General features: G+C 41.6%; 1 protein-coding gene across 1 annotated transcript in view; it reads right to left on the bottom strand.

Annotated features, from left to right (window-relative positions):
• Positions 1–7,018: 7,018 nt before the first annotated feature.
• Positions 7,019–15,807, bottom strand: part of SUSD1 (sushi domain containing 1) — a 79,448-nt gene continuing 70,659 nt past the window's right edge. The window contains exons 16-17 of the mRNA XM_015415576.1: positions 13,271–13,364; positions 7,019–7,740 (exon numbers count right to left, since the gene is read on the bottom strand). Of these exons, the coding sequence (XP_015271062.1) occupies positions 7,608–7,740; positions 13,271–13,364 (227 nt within the window). The 3' untranslated portion in view covers positions 7,019–7,607. The remainder of the gene's footprint in view (positions 7,741–13,270; positions 13,365–15,807) is intronic.

The raw sequence follows: 15,807 nt of genomic DNA on the forward strand, positions 1-15,807 counted from the left end.
GGCCCAAAAACTAGAGCATCAGCCACGTCAGCAACACAATGACATCACTTCTGGGTGTCGTCACGGTGACAGAGATGCCAGAAGATCCCGACCAGCAGGCAGGAGCTTCCCGCCAGCAGCCAAGTTGGACCTGGCAAATCTAGTGTAACTGGAAATGATGTCACTGCATCATGCAGTGCTCTAGAGTTTTTCTGAATAAGGGAAGTTTCTCCTTTTTCTGTTTCTATAGCCAACCCCTTAAGACTACACCTTCCAGGATACTCAGGGATGAGAAGACAGAAAGACAATATTGTAGAAAACAATGTTGAACTAGGATTTTTGTGCTTTTTGCCTAGTCTTTACCAGGAACAAATGTGGAATCTGTCAATACTTTATTCTCTGCTAATATCTGCTGGGTCGCGAAGAGTCGGACTCGACTGTGCGACTGAACAACAATATCTGCTGGTTACATTTTTTCTTTCTCCACTACTGCAAGTGACAACTGTAAGATGAATGCAATAAATTTATTTCACAAAAGTTGTTAAACCCTGTGCTGCAGGGGCCAATGCAATCACCTTCACAGAAGAACTGAACACTATGTATGTATACAGAATATATCAGAACAATTGAATATTGGTACAAGTGATGAATTGGCAAGTGAAATGGATATGATCTACAGAAGAAATTCAGCATATGCAAAAAGAACTAAAAAGCCCCGGGAAGTTCATAGAAAATTTAAAGGAAGAGAAATGCATGATAAAATATTGAAAGCTGCAAATGAATCTAAGATGACAATACAAGATGTGGAGATAAAGTTTCTTAAAGAAGTTCCTTGAAGGGTTAGAGAAAAATGGCAAAAATATAATATTTTGACAAATGTTTTGAGATTAAATGGTGTTGTCTATAGATGGTTAATTCCAGAATGTGTTCTATATTTAATTATCAGGGGAGAAGACAGAAAATAGACTCAATATTTAAAGTAGATGAATTTTTAGAAAGAAATGGTAAAGATCTAGGATGGGTGGAAGATGAAGAGAATGAATCAGAGGAAGAAGGCTTGGAGCAGGAGGCAGGGAAGAAAAATAAGGGAAAAAGGAAAGAAACTAAAAAAATCTCAAATACTCACAAGATATCAATACAGGAATAGGGATAGGATAAACAAAAACAAGAATAAAAATGGTGAAGAGTAAAAAATTTAAAATTTTATTGGTTAATGTGAATGGGCTTAATAGCCCACAGAAAAGAAAAAGAACTTTCCATCAAATCCTTAAACTACAATCGGATATAGTATGCCTTCAAGAAACACATATAAAGAAAGAAGATATGAAATATTTAGAATGTAAAAAACTAGGAACACAGTTTGCAGCTGCAGACCTTAAAAAAAAAGGTGTAGTAACATATGTAAAAGATTCCTTAAAGCCAGAACTAATTGATGCATCAGTTGATGGAAGAGTAGTGGCTATTACGATTAGAAGGCAAAATAAGAAATCTAATTGTAAATATATATGTGCCCAATCAAAATCAAGATGGTTTCTTTAAATCCTTACGAAATTTCTTGACAACACAAAAGTTTGACGAACTTTGTATTTTAGGGGACTACAACACCGTTTTTGATTCAAAGATAGATAGGAAAAAGCACTCAAAGAGAAAGAAAACAGGGAATGTTCTCCCAAAAAATTTTCTCCAGTTGGCGGATGAATTTAATTTAGTTGATGCCTGGAGAACTAGGAACATTAAATTAAAAGACTTTACTTTCTACTCTACGAGACATAATTCATGGTCAAGAATTGACGGTGTGGACATCTATAACAATGATGAAATATCTAGAAGAAGCGGAAATACTTCCTAATACATTTGCTGACCATAACCCACTCATGTTAAGCTATCAAGAAGCATTAAGGAAAACAAGATGGACCTTAGATCTAGCCATATTAAGAAATAACGAATTTGTAGAGAAAACTAAGACTAAAATTCAGGAATTGTTTAAAAGAAATATACAACCAGGAATCTCAATAGGGATAGTTTGTGAAGCCTACAAAGCATTTATAAGAGGCTGGTTCATTAATCAACAAGCCTGAAAGAAAAAACAGAGGAAAAAACAATACGAATCCTTAAGCAAGCAAATCCATAAAGAAGAAATGGATCTAAAGAAAGGAGAGGAACCAGATGATGTAAAATCTAGATTAAAACGTTTGCAACACCAAATAAATTTACTAATGATGCAAGAATTAGCAAAAAAAATTAGAATATACTAACCAATATTATTTTGACAATGCAAATAAACCAACTAGATGGCTCGCCTATAAACTAAGGAAAGAAAAGGAAAAAAGAATAATTATGACCCTAAAAGATGGAAACGCCATAGAAAAGCATAGTTTACAAGAATTGAAAGAAATCGTGGAAGGCTTCTATAAGAAATTATATCATCAAGAAGATGTAGATAATCAAGCGATAGAATATTATCTCCAAAAGCGGAACACAAAGAGGTTTAATGAAAATCAGAAAAAAATACTAAATGAGCCATTCTCAATATGTGAGATTACGGAGGCAATTAAAAAGCTAAAGAAAAAGAAGGTGCCGGGACTGGATGGATTGCCATCTGAAACATACCAGATTTTTGAAGAACAAATAATACTACCATTAAAAGGAGTATTTCAAAATATAGTAATTACAGGAAAACAGCCAGATACATGGAACCAAGCCCTGATAGCATTAATTCATAAACCCCATACAGATGCGAAAGAGATCAAAAACTATAGACCTATCTCCCTTCTAAATGTAGATTACAAAATCTTTGCTAACATAATAGCAGCAAGATTAAAAAGAGTGTTAATCCAAATTATCCATCAAGACCAAACCAGATTTCTCCCAAAGCGTCAACTGAAAAATAATATAAGAACTATAATCAATGTTTTAGAGTATTATGAGACACATTCAGATAAACACATGGCGCTAATCTTTCTGGATGCAGAAAAAGCATTCGATAATGTAAATTGGGAATTTTTACACCAAAAAATGGCATTACGGGAGTGCAGACCATCCTTTCTTTCAATGATTAGGGCAATATATACAAAACAAACCATGAAAATCATAATAAATGGGGATATGACTCAGAACATAGAGATACAGAACGAGGCAAGGATGCCCGTTATCACCTTTATTATTTATTTTTACTCTAGAACCTTTAAATGATACAATAAGAGAGGATCCCCAAATAAAAGGGTTGAAAATAAAGGATGAGGAATTTAAATTACAAGCATTTGCCGATGACCTAGTATTTATTCTGGAAGATCCTACAATATCTATTACACACCTGATTAAAGCAATTCAAGAGCTTGGTCAAGTGGCGAACATTTTTACGAAAAACTGTGATTCAAAACAAATAGTACTACTACAAGAAATTCTCATCTATGGTCATGGTGAAAAAAGTAAGATATTTAGATATAGAGATGACGAACAGAGGTAATTCTTTGAAGACAATTATAATATATTGTTGAAAGAAATAAAGAAGGACCTTATAAAATGGAATGATCTTCAATTATCCTTTACCGGAAGGATAGCAACAATAAAAATGAACGTGTTTTAGTCCAAAACTTACGTGCAAGGACTTCTACATGACTTTCACATCCATGGCCCCTCTTCCACACCCAAATCCTGTTCCTGGTCATCCCCTCTTAAGTAGGAGCAAGATTTCAAAAAGCATTTCATGCTGATTAGGGAGGGAGGAGCTGTAAAACTCATGTTCCTTGAGTGAGAGTGCTCGCACCCACAGTAATGCTGCACTGGATACCACCCCAGGTTCTCTTTTTTAAAAAAACATTTTTTATTGCTTTTTATCTCTACACACTACAGGATACAGGGAAAAGGAATAATATAAACTAAAATACAGAGTAAGCAGGGATCAAAAATGTTTTAAGTTTCAGTCACCTGATATTTCCTCATTGTTTAGCTTTAACATAGTTGGAGATTAAAAATTGTTATTTCTATCTTAAACAGTGCAAACAAGATTAGCTATAGTGTGTGCATTCTAGTAAATAAAGACAAAGGAAAGAACAGTAGAGGATTTCTTGTAGTCTGCACACCAGTCTGTTGAATTAACGTTCTCCCATCAAAGCCACTATTTTACCCCTCACTTTCTTTCTTTTTTGGCTGCTTTTCCCGGGGTAGGGTAGCCTCCCCCCCTTCGTTGTATTTGGGGCTTTTTAAGCGATTTTGTGGGTTTGTGTCTAAGTACTTGCACAGTTTGCCAAATAATCACTCACACTTTACTCCTTGGCTTGCGCCGACAAAGGAAAGAACAGTAGAGGATTTCTTGTAGTCTGCACACCAGTCTGTTGAATTAACGTTCTCCCATCAAAGCCACTATTTTACCCCTCACTTTCTTTCTTTTTTGGCTGCTTTTCCCGGGGTAGGGTAGCCTCCCCCCCTTCGTTGTATTTGGGGCTTTTTAAGCGATTTTGTGGGTTTGTGTCTAAGTACTTGCACAGTTTGCCAAATAATCACTCACACTTTACTCCTTGGCTTGCGCCCAGAAATGGGGAAAGTCTCTTAACACCAGATCTCCTGCTCGCTCGTTCCTGTATACTTCTTTAAGTCCATGGCTGGTCTTGCACCAGCGGGACCTATCAGGGCAAAAGGAAGCCTTGATCCTTTGGCTGTCGCCTCAGGAGAGGCCTCCCTCGTGCCCCAGGCTACGAGCCCTCTCCAGGGGCTCTGGGGGCCCCCGGAATATTCCAGGACCCCTCCCGTCTGGTGCGATTGCGGGCCGCTCTCATCGGGGCTGTGATGGAGCGCACCCGCCAGCGAAACGCCAAAGCTGGAAGCTGTGAGCTCGATACCACCCCAGGTTCTCAAGGTGCAATAGTCAGAGAACATGGCATGGGTTCCACAACATCTTCATATGGAGGAGGCAGCAGAAAGCCATACTTTGCTGGGTGAACTTGGTTGTGTGAATCCGGCTTCAACTGACGTGCTAAGAAACACTGAGGGGATCCAAACAGAAACTAGCGCATGTTCTGTGTTAGGCAGAGCTGAAAGACCCTGCAGTTTTTTTAGAAACTGCAATCATCTTGAGAACAGAAAATGAAATGCTCTTTGAAAATGAGAGTGACCTTGCTAGAAAAGTTGCAGGATATTCTGTTCTTGATCAGCAAAGCTTCAGCAAGAAGTTCTTGTTTTGAAGCTGGCTGTAGGACACTGCTTTTGTAACAAGGGCAAATTTTCAAAAGAAATGTGCTTGAGATCCTCTATAAGAAAGGTTCTTTCATCAATAGTTTTGGGAAAAGACATTTTGATAGCTAGAAGCTGTGAACAAGACTTCTCTCATGTCACTTTCAATTGCAGCTTGGCTTTTACAATGAGGTTATATTTTAGCACGCCAAAAATAACCCTTCTGGGCAAATACAAATAAAAAAAAAAGGATGCAGCAACATTTCAGGCAATTAAATGGAGGATTCTTGGGTTATCAAGTGAGCAGTTTTACACAGGATTCATGCTGATCTCCATATATATTCCAACTAGTCCAAATAACACAGCTGAGGATTCACTAAGTTCGTGGAAGTGGGTCAGTCTGAATGACAGAAGTACAAAACCCCACGCAATCATGAACCTCTGCCCCCTGGCACTTTCAGTGTAACAGCAAATCTACAGCATGGAAAATGGCACTCACAGTGAGGAATTTCACATTACCCCTTTGAAGCCAGTTTGAAGTCATTTTTGATCCGTGATGGAGTAAACCGGTATAGGGCTGCCATTTCACACATGGCTTTCCCCTACCGGTAAACAGCTGGATCTGAAGCAGTTTGCCATTTCAGACTGCACTGCTTTTTCCTGCCGTTTTTCGCCCGCACGGGTGATCTCCGGCTTTTTTAAAAAAACGTTCGCTTTAAAGCGCTATAACACAACGCTCCAGGCATTCCAATGGGGTTGCTATAACACTGTTGTGCTATAACGCTCTAAAGCAAACGTTAAAAAAAAAACCCGGAGATCGCCCGTGCGGGTGAAAAACAGCGGGAAAAAGCATTTCTGATCCGGGAGAAGAAACTGAAGACTACGTGGAAGTGGTTTACAGGTAAAACGGTTCAGCCCCGTTTCCTGAACGGGACAGAAGCATTGGTGTGTGAAAGTACAAATATATTCCGGTAGGGAACTGGTTCTAAAACAGTTCTGTCTGAAATGTCAGACCAGAAACCATTCGGGAACCATTCCTAAACCAGAATATATCACCTGTCTGAAATTCTTCAGTGTCATCCTAAGCAGAGTTACACCTTTCAAAATCCACTGGCTCCAACGGACGTAGAAGGGTGTAAACTCTGCTTAACACTAGTTCAATGCAGCTCACTAAAGGCCACCTACATAAATAGACAAGCCACATTGTAAAATCCAAAAAACCAAGAACATAATCCATGTAATAGTTTTTATTAAGACCAACCCCAAAGACACTTGTTATTTTCACATATAGCTCATTTTTCTCACTGGGACACAAGACAAGTTACAACTATGATTTTAAAAAGACTTTCAGTCACTCTGTAAATGGCGATCATAAACGGTGATCAAAAAATATGATCACAAGTCAGCAGATTACAATGATATGATAACATCTGAATATAACTGCTAGTTATATTCCTCCTCCTAGTAAAACGAAATAATGCATTTGGAGTGGGGTTGTAGAACAAAATAAAAAAGGACACATATTAGTGTATGCCCTTTTGAGTCCCCCCAGAAGTCTTCACCAGTCCAGATGCTGCACACTGTTAAGTGTCAACAGGTCAGCCCTAATAAAAGGCATTACATGGATTGTGTTCTTGTCATCCACATAAATGCCCAAGGATCTGTATTGTAAAATAATCCTTTCTAAACCAGAAAGGCTATTCAAGCTGGTGGGCTTGACAGCCGCACAGACTCATGACCTTGCTCTGCTTTCTGCATCAGTGCATTAGGTGTAATGCTTACTCTGTCCTTGGAACTAGCTCTGTCTCAGCTAGGTGTAATGCTTACTCTGTCCTTGGAACTTGTGCTGGTGAAACAGCCACGGGCTGTGCTCTTGAGCCAACATTCCTTCTGAGCATTTAAATAAGAGGGCTAATCAGTGCAAGAAGGGCATCAATGCCTTTAAAAGGCAGCGGAGGGACTGCTTGAGCACCCCTATGATTGCAACACAGGCACAGTGATGAGATGGTGATGGAGAACATAGGGAGACTAGAAAGACGGTGGAGGTTTGGAGCCGATGAAAAGTGGAACAGAGCTTGGTGACTGCCCACTTGTCTCGAACAGGATGCTCATCCAAGCTTCTGCAGCACATAAACCTGCTATCTGATACAGCCTCCTACAATCAAGGACCAGGGGGAAGGAGTGACGGGAAGAGGCCACTCAAATGAACACTGTAATAGCTGTAGCAGTCTCTTGAGATGTTAACACTAGGTGTCCACATGTTTCACCGAGGACAGTTCTGGAACAAAAAGGAGGAAATAAAAACATATCATTTTGCTCCCAGCTACGCAGGCAGTGGCTGACATTCTGTGGATGCATCCGCTCGCTCTGTATTCCCGGGTGAACTGAGACAGTTGGACAGTTCCAGACCCTCCCGTGTTTTCTTTCATTGTTGTCCAAGTGATTGGTAGATGTACGCATCAGACACGGGAGAAAGTCTGAGTCACTGGAGAAGGTAACGTAATAGTCTGCTTGGTGGTAGATAAAAGTCGAACCCCATCGGCCAGCGTCCTTTTAGCTAGGGCAGCTTGTTGTGATGTATGTATCGCTGCGCTGTACAGATAAGAACCAAATAACAGGTTAGGGGAAAGCAGTGGAGAGAGAAAAGAAAACCCCAATTACAACTGAAATACTGTAATAGCAGAAGGGCAAAGCTATAACCTCCCAGTACCCAAAACTGCAGATGCTGTCACTGGGGTTTATCCAGCCCTCCAGTCCTTCCAACATGATGGCATTTCTGCTTGCTGATGAGGGGACAATGGTTTCTGCCAATTCGCCCCCTCCACTGCAGACTCTCACTTTTCCCCCTATGCTGTACTCAAAGGTCTGCCGACCCCTCCTCTCCCCAAACAAACATTTGAGGGGGAGGGCTCAGGAAGTTGCAGCAGAATAAACCCCAATGTTTATTGGAGAACTGATGTTAGGTGCTCTTAGATTAAAAAATATCATTGTGTCAAACGATCCCTGTAAATAATTCATGCAGACTCAGGGGTAGGTGCTATAAAATAACACCACATAGATAAAAAATATCATCGTGTACAAACGATCCCTGTAAATAATTCATGCAGAGAATACAAGTATCAACACATCTCACTAAAATCTGAATTAAGCAAGAAAAACACAAACCGTATTTACAAATAATCCCATTTTAAAAAGGGGGGGAGTCCCTATTAATGCACGCTCAAGGGTTCAGCATAGATCTATCATCCTGAAAAACATAATTCTAAACAGCACATATATCATCCTAAAAAAGTGTCAAAGTTCTAAACAGCACATATATACATACACACAAGAGAACAAGGTGGTAGGGTTCTGAGGAACTATATGACCCTGCTTCAGGATGGAGGTGGATGAACTAGATTTTTAAACCCCCCCCCCCCCCCCAAAAAAAAGAAAAAAAAAACAAGGGGGGGGGGGGGTTTTGACGCCTAGTTGTTTGTCTTTCCAATGACTGGAGTGCTGAAAGGCCTCAGCTGAAGAAGTTTTTGTCTGGTGCGGGCACTTCCTTTATGGAAATCTCTTTTGGAGGAGGTTAGCCCCCAGACCATCTATCTTTGAATACGGTTAAATGAGGCTTAAATGATAAGTCATCAAGTGGTAAAAATGGATTGAGGAGCATGTGGATATACCCCTTAAATTACCCCTTAAATGTTATAATGTCTTCTGAAACTGCGGGTTGGGACCACTGTTCCCTCTAAGCTGAGTTAGTGTGAGCTAGCTCACAGTTCTTTAGCCTCCGGCCCACACACTTTTTTCTTTTTTGCTCAGAACGATGGCTCCAAGAAAACTAATTTATGCAGCAGCCAAATCACTTGCTCACAACTTTAATGCCAGTGGCTCACAAAGTAGAATGTTTGCTCACAAGATTCCACAGCTTAGTGGGTCACAATTCTCTCACAGTTTCAGGTGGGTTGTAATTCCAGAGTGGATGATGAGGAAGGGGCTGAGTTGGGAGGACACAGTGTTGGGCAGGTTGGTAGCAAATTTGAGTTAGCCTCTGCATACTGTACCAAATAGAACTGAAATATACCCTGCACCTCAGTAACACTATGTAAGTACTAAACGTGAAAAAAAAATATAAACTTGAACACTGCTATCTCTTTCTCTGTTTTATTGTAGGGAAACACAGCGTAGCATGAAGTTACTTGGCAAGCAGGTGCTGAAAAGTGCAGTAAGTCTGAAAGAGGGTACCATTTCAAAAGGTTTGAGGCCCACTGTTTCACTAGATTTTACTGGAATCACGCAATGTTCCCTCTAAGCTGTGGAGTCTTCTGAGCAAAAATCCTACTTTGTGAGCAAACTGGCATTAAAGTTGTGAGCGAGCGATTTGGCTGCTGCATAAATTAGTTTGCTCTGGAGCCCTCCTTCCTGAGCTCAGACAAAAATCTGTGAGCCGGAGGTTAAAAAACTGTGAGCTGGCTCACACTAACTCAGCTTAGAGGGAACACTGCAGTGGAGTGTGAGTGGCCAATCAGTGGCATGAAAGTCACCAGAGGCAACAGGCAGTGTGAGGTTGGGGCAGGCTTACATGGGAGAAAGCAAATCCATGGGTCTGTCTCTGACACAGAAACAAGAGCTGCAGTCCGGCCTCCTACTCCGTAGTGTTCTTCTGCTCTCCAGCTGAGTAGACCAGAAACAAAGCCCACCCTAGGCATATGCACTGTAGTGGCACTCTAGATTTGATCTGTGGCACCCTTGCCAAAAAGAATGCCCACTCTCGAACCGGATAATGTGCATAGGAGCTCAGTCATTTAGCGTTCCTATATTTTCTAATGGGCCACTTAGATGGTCCCATTCTGTTGAACAACCATGCAAACTGAGTTGTCAAGAGAAAGAAGCACCTGACCTCATCTGGGCCACCTTCTTGGAGAACCAACATGGCGTAGGGGTTACAGTGTTGGACCTCTAGGACTGTGAAGACCATGGTTCAAACCTCCTGTTGAGCCTTGAAGTGTACTGGGTGACCTTGTGACAATCACTGACTGCAGTACTAGGAACACTTCCTGGGGAGTAAAAAGGTAAAGGTTCCCTTGCTCGAAAGCCAGTCAAAGCCTACTCTAGGGTTGCGGTGCTCATCTCTGTTTCAAAGCCGAAGAGCCAGCGCTGTCCAAAGACGTTTCCGTGGTCATGTGGCCGGCATGACTAAACACCAAGGCGCACGGAACGCTGTTACCTTCCCACCAAAGTGGTACCTATTTATCTACTTGCAATTTCTTGCTTTCGAACTGCTAGGTTGGCAGGAGCTGGAACTAGAGACGGGAGCTCACTCCATCTTGCGGCACCCAGGTCTCGAACTGCTGAACTACTGACCTTCCACAGCCTGCAGTTCAGCGTCTTAACCACTTGAGCCACCGCAGCTCCCTCCCAGGGAGTAAGCCCCACTAAATAAAATGGGGACCTATTTCTGTGTAGAACTGCTTTGGATTGCTCCCGTTATCCCTTAGCCTGACCTACCTCACTATGTTGTTGTGAGGATAAAATGGAGAAGAAGATACACATGTACACTGATCCTCAGAGAAAAGGCAGGATAAAAATGTGTTAGGCAGATTTTCAGCATATACTTCGGGCCAACCAACTAACCAGAACCAGAACTCCTTGACAAAAACAACATACTGTCTAGTTAAAACAAAAACGAAATTTTACTGCTAATAGGATGCAGGCAGGGAAATCAAAGGTGCAAAGCTTTTCCTCTCCCTCCACTGGTTTCTAAATACTTCCTTCATGCTCAATGCACCAGTCACTTATCTTCTCTACCAAGTAAAGCCTTGTCCTGTCTTGAACCACAGTTAAGTTTATTCATCAAATAGTCTTTTGGTACCTCAGAGCAAGACTTATTTTTCAGCCTTCAGGGTTTCATATTTTTATGTTTTATATTTTAATGACCATACTTTCTAATTATTGCTACCACATAACCTAATCCTAAACTCTTCAGTTGTTTGTCATTTCTTTAAAGCCATAATAAGAGTGTTGTAGTGTTTGGAGGAACGGTGATTGTCATCACAGCGAAAAGCCAACTTCTGTCATTCACCTAAATAACCTTTATACTTCTACTTAGAATTACTGAGAGTCATCTGCAATAAATAACTGACAAAAACACTATGTGCCACAATGAAATTTCTCGGCACCCTGACATCTGGGTCTGTCAAGCCCTGCCGTAAGACTAACTTATTTATTGTGGCATAAGCTTTGGTGGATCAGAAGCAACCTCATTGGATATCAAGGATGTATGATAAAACAGGCTTTGGCCCAGAAAATTTAATTCATTTAGGAAATATTTATCCCATTATTCTGCTAAGAGGCCTTCAAAGAGGTGACAGTATATGCCACAATAAATAGGTTAGTCTTTTAAGACACCACAAAGCTCTTCATTGTCTTGGATGCAACTGACGAACTTGGCTACCCTTCTGGAATTTATCAAGGATACTGAACTAAACAATTTGTATTTTAAAAGAAAAACAAATAACAACCCTTAAAATGTATTACTCCAAAGTTTTTACCCACTTGATGGTTTTATATTATGTTACATTTATTGTGTCATATACTGCCAGGAGGAAACTCGTGTTGCTTTTTGGGTCAATTAACATTAAAAGTACAATGCCACTTTTTGGAAGTCTGCTTTGGAATTTGGATCATGAGAACCTAATTAAAACATTTTTCAAAAATAACAAATAATCCTCTTTCTTCCCAGTCTCAACAAAGGTCTGTCTCACACTATGGTATTTCAAATACCAAATGAGCAGCTTAAAATGATGAGCTGTCCATAATTCCCAAGTAAAATCAATGCTTCTCAAGTCAAATGTGAGAAAGAGAATGGAAATGGAGTCTCCATCTACATATTCCTTTGTTGCATATGTATTAACAGAATTATGTGAAGACATATTTAAGTCTTCAGATAATTTTTAAATATTCTTATTCATGAAAATAAAACACTGTTTCTCTTTCACATCTCTCAGACAGAAGCTTCCATAAAGTTGAAAAAATAAGTAATTTTCAAGAGGGCTGTTGCTATCAAACATTGTTCGACAGCAGTCATTGTTCTGGACATGTTTAGCATGGTCAACTTGAACCCCCTCTGTAATGGGTGGCTACTGGATAGCATCAGTAATGTGACCCAGTGTTCCCTCTAAGCTGAATTAATGTGAGCTAGCTCACAGTTTTTTAGCCTCCGGCTCACACATATTCGTCTTAGCTCAGGAAAGATGGTTCCAGAGCAAACTAATTTATACAGTAGCCAAATAGCTCGCTCACAATACAAGAACTCGTGGGCACTCCATGAAATTGCTGAGCGGTCGGGTTAGAACGGATAAAAGGAAGTACTTCTTCACCCAAAGAGTGATTAACACTTGGAATTCACTGCCACAGGAAGTGGTGGCGGCTACAAGCATGGACGGCTTCAAAAGGGAATTAGATAAGCATATGGAGCAGAGGTCCATCAGTGGCTATTAGCCACAAGGTATAGATAGGGACTCTGGGGCAAGTGATGCTCTGTCATCTTGGTGCTTGGGGGGGTCAACAGTGGGAGGGCTTCTAATGTCCTGGCCCCACTGGTGGACCTCCTGATGGCACTGGTATTTCTGGCCACTGTGTGACACAGAGTGTTGGACTGGATGGGCCTTTGGCCTGATCCAACATTGGCGTCTCTTATGTTCTTATGTTCACAACTTTAATGCCAGTAGCTCACAAAGCAGAATTTTTGCTCACCAGACTCCACAGCTTAGAGGGATCATTGGTAACGTCACCATCACATATCCTCCCCCACCACGCAGCCAATCGCTAGCATTACTTTTAAAAAGTCTGCAACAATTTTTACTAAGATCAAGGTAGATGTAAATATAGTTTTGCTACTTTAATTAAAAAAGACAGACAAAGTGTGGGACCAGATTGTGAGCTAGCAGAATTCAGCATTCAGCTCGATCGTGCTGCATGTCTGTAACAGAAGCTGCAAGCTGGGCTCACACTGTAGGTGAAGCGCTCACTGTGACTGTCCTCTGAGTTCTACAGCTGTCTTTCCTTGTGTTTATCACATCGCCCAACTCTAGCCGAAAGATGAAAACATCTGGAGTTAACACTTAGCATTACGTACCGTGCTGCGAAGAATGACAATAACAGGACGGAGCAAAGAACAGCAACTGACCCTAATGTAACAGCAGTCACATGCTGTGGCTTGGATGATACATCTGAAAGAGGGGGGGAAAACGAATAACTAAAGTGGACAGCGACCAAATGATTCTCATCAGTCTTGTGATTCATCGTCTGGAGATGAGTGAAATTAAAAATACTGTGGCAAAACTCAGAACACAGATTTACCGCTTCATCAGGCAGCAACAGAACTGACCAGACAACAAATAGCCAGTGACCCATTAAAGAAATTATATTAACAATGGGCTGGATCTGCCTCCCCTTCTTGCTACAGCCTTGTGTGACCCCAAAAAGCAACTCTCGAGGGCACAATGAGAAGTTACATTTTCCCTGGGTGTGTACAAGCAGACGTGTGCTGCAAGTTCCATGCTGGGAAGTTAACTTCTAATTTGGACCAGGACCACAGTGCGCCGGGGGGGGGGGGTGCTTTTGCCTCTCTTCACCTGAAATTGCCCCAGGGTGCTGCCATTTGCACTGTTGGGAAAATTTAGGTATACCCCATCAGTACAAATAACTAGTATAATTTGTATAAATAATTTGTATAAATAACTACTATAGTTTGCTGCTTTAATGCGCAGATATGTCCTTAAGTGCAAGGTGAGTCACGATTAATCTCTCCACCCTATAAAGCATTCAATCAACTGAAGAACCTTAAAACCTCTCTGTGGTGAGAGGGAGACTGAATGAGTAGGAGGTGACCACAGGGCTTTAAGGATGCACAAAGAGCCTTGCTGGGTCAGACCAGTGGTCCTTCTAGTCCAGAATCCTATCTCACCTTGTGGTGTTGCCTCCTGGCGCTGGTATTCAGAGGTTTATTGCCTCTGAACGTGGAGGTTTCCTTTAGTCACCATAACTAGTAAAAGGTAAAGGTAAAGGTTCCCTTGCTCGAAAGCCAGTCGAATCCAACTCTAGGGTTGCGGTGCTCATCTCCGTTTCAAACCCGAAGAGCCAGCGCTGTCCGAAGACGTTTCCGTGGTCATGTGGCCGGCATGACTAAACACCAAGGCGCACGGAACGCTGTTACCTTCCCACCGAAGTGGTCCCTATTTATCTACTTGCAATTTCTTGCTTTCGAACTGCTAGGTTGGCAGGAGCTGGAACTAGAGACGGGAGCTCACTCCATCATGCGGGTCTCGAACTGCTGAACTACTGACCTTCCACAGCCTGCAGTTCAGCGTCTTAACCACTTGAGCCGCCTCAGCTCCTCCATAACTAGTAGCCACGGATAAACCTAGCCTCCATAAATCTGTCTAATCCCATTTAAAGCCCTTTATGCCTGTGGCCGTCACTACATCGTCTGGTAGCAAATTCCACATTTTAATCCAGAAGCAACAAGCTTTATACAAGGTTTGCTCCAGAAAGGAAAGCAGACCTAGCACTCTCTCCAGAGTACTTGTTCACTGAAGGTGAATAGTTTAATGGGCTGGTGGGGGGGGACACATTAGTAAATAAATCCCCCCCGTCTTGCAACAGAGGTTCAGAGTAGGTGGACAGCTGTTATTGCCTAACTCTACAATGTAGTGGTGGTGGGGGGACTAGTAATAAAACATCAAGATTAAAATCTGAACAAATGTCTGATAAGGACAAAATTACAATATACTTCTGGACAGAAAAGATGCAAATCTCTCCCGAGGCAAAATATAGTACAATTTATTTGGAAAACAACAACAAATGCCATCTGCATGAAAACCAGAGTTTAACATAAGCACTGAGCTCCCAGACTTGTAAGTGAGGCTGAGCTTGCTAATGATGCCTATTTGTAGTAATGGGGAATGAAAGCTGATAAAAATGAAAAGATGCCTGAAAATCTGGTTTCTCTTGGATACCCAAAAAAAAAGCAGGGCTGCATGATGCAGTGTGGGCAGATGTAGCATGTTTTTTTCTTTCCGTCGAATCTGTCTCTGGGAAGAAGCCTTTTGGCCAAGAAACAGTGCTGGCATGCAACACTAACAGGGTAAATGCCAAACTGCAAGCACCATATCCGTGTCTGCCCAAAAATATTCTGCCTCTGTCAATATTTTCAAAAATAAATAAAAATGGGAAAAGACCAGTAACCAATCAGTGTGTTTTCTCGCTAGTGTTCTGAGAACACCTGAAAGTGGCTGACGGCTAAATTGTACATTACAGGTCTAGGTGTTCCCCAGTTGCCCCGCTCCTTTTCAAGTGCCAAAGCAGCCCTCCCCACGGCTGCTTTGGCACTTGAAAAGGCATGGGGGGGGGCGGCAGAAAAGCACCCAGCCCTGCAGTTCTGTGGGTCCGATGGGCCCTTAAGGCATTTTTAAATGCCCTGAGTTCAGATCTAAAATAGTGGCAGCATACATCGGTTAGGGGGAGCTGCGGTGGCTCAAGTGGTTAAGATGCTGAACTGCAGGCTGTGGAAGGTCGGTAGTTCAGCAGTTCGAGACCAAAGTGCCGCATGACGGAGTGAGCTCCCATCTCTGGTTCCAGCTCCTGCTAACCTAGCAGTTTGAAAGCAAGAAA

This window comes from Gekko japonicus, unplaced genomic scaffold, assembly GCF_001447785.1.
Source record: "Gekko japonicus isolate JY-2015 unplaced genomic scaffold, Gekko_japonicus_V1.1 scaffold2113, whole genome shotgun sequence".
Classification (NCBI taxonomy): domain Eukaryota; kingdom Metazoa; phylum Chordata; class Lepidosauria; order Squamata; family Gekkonidae; genus Gekko; species Gekko japonicus.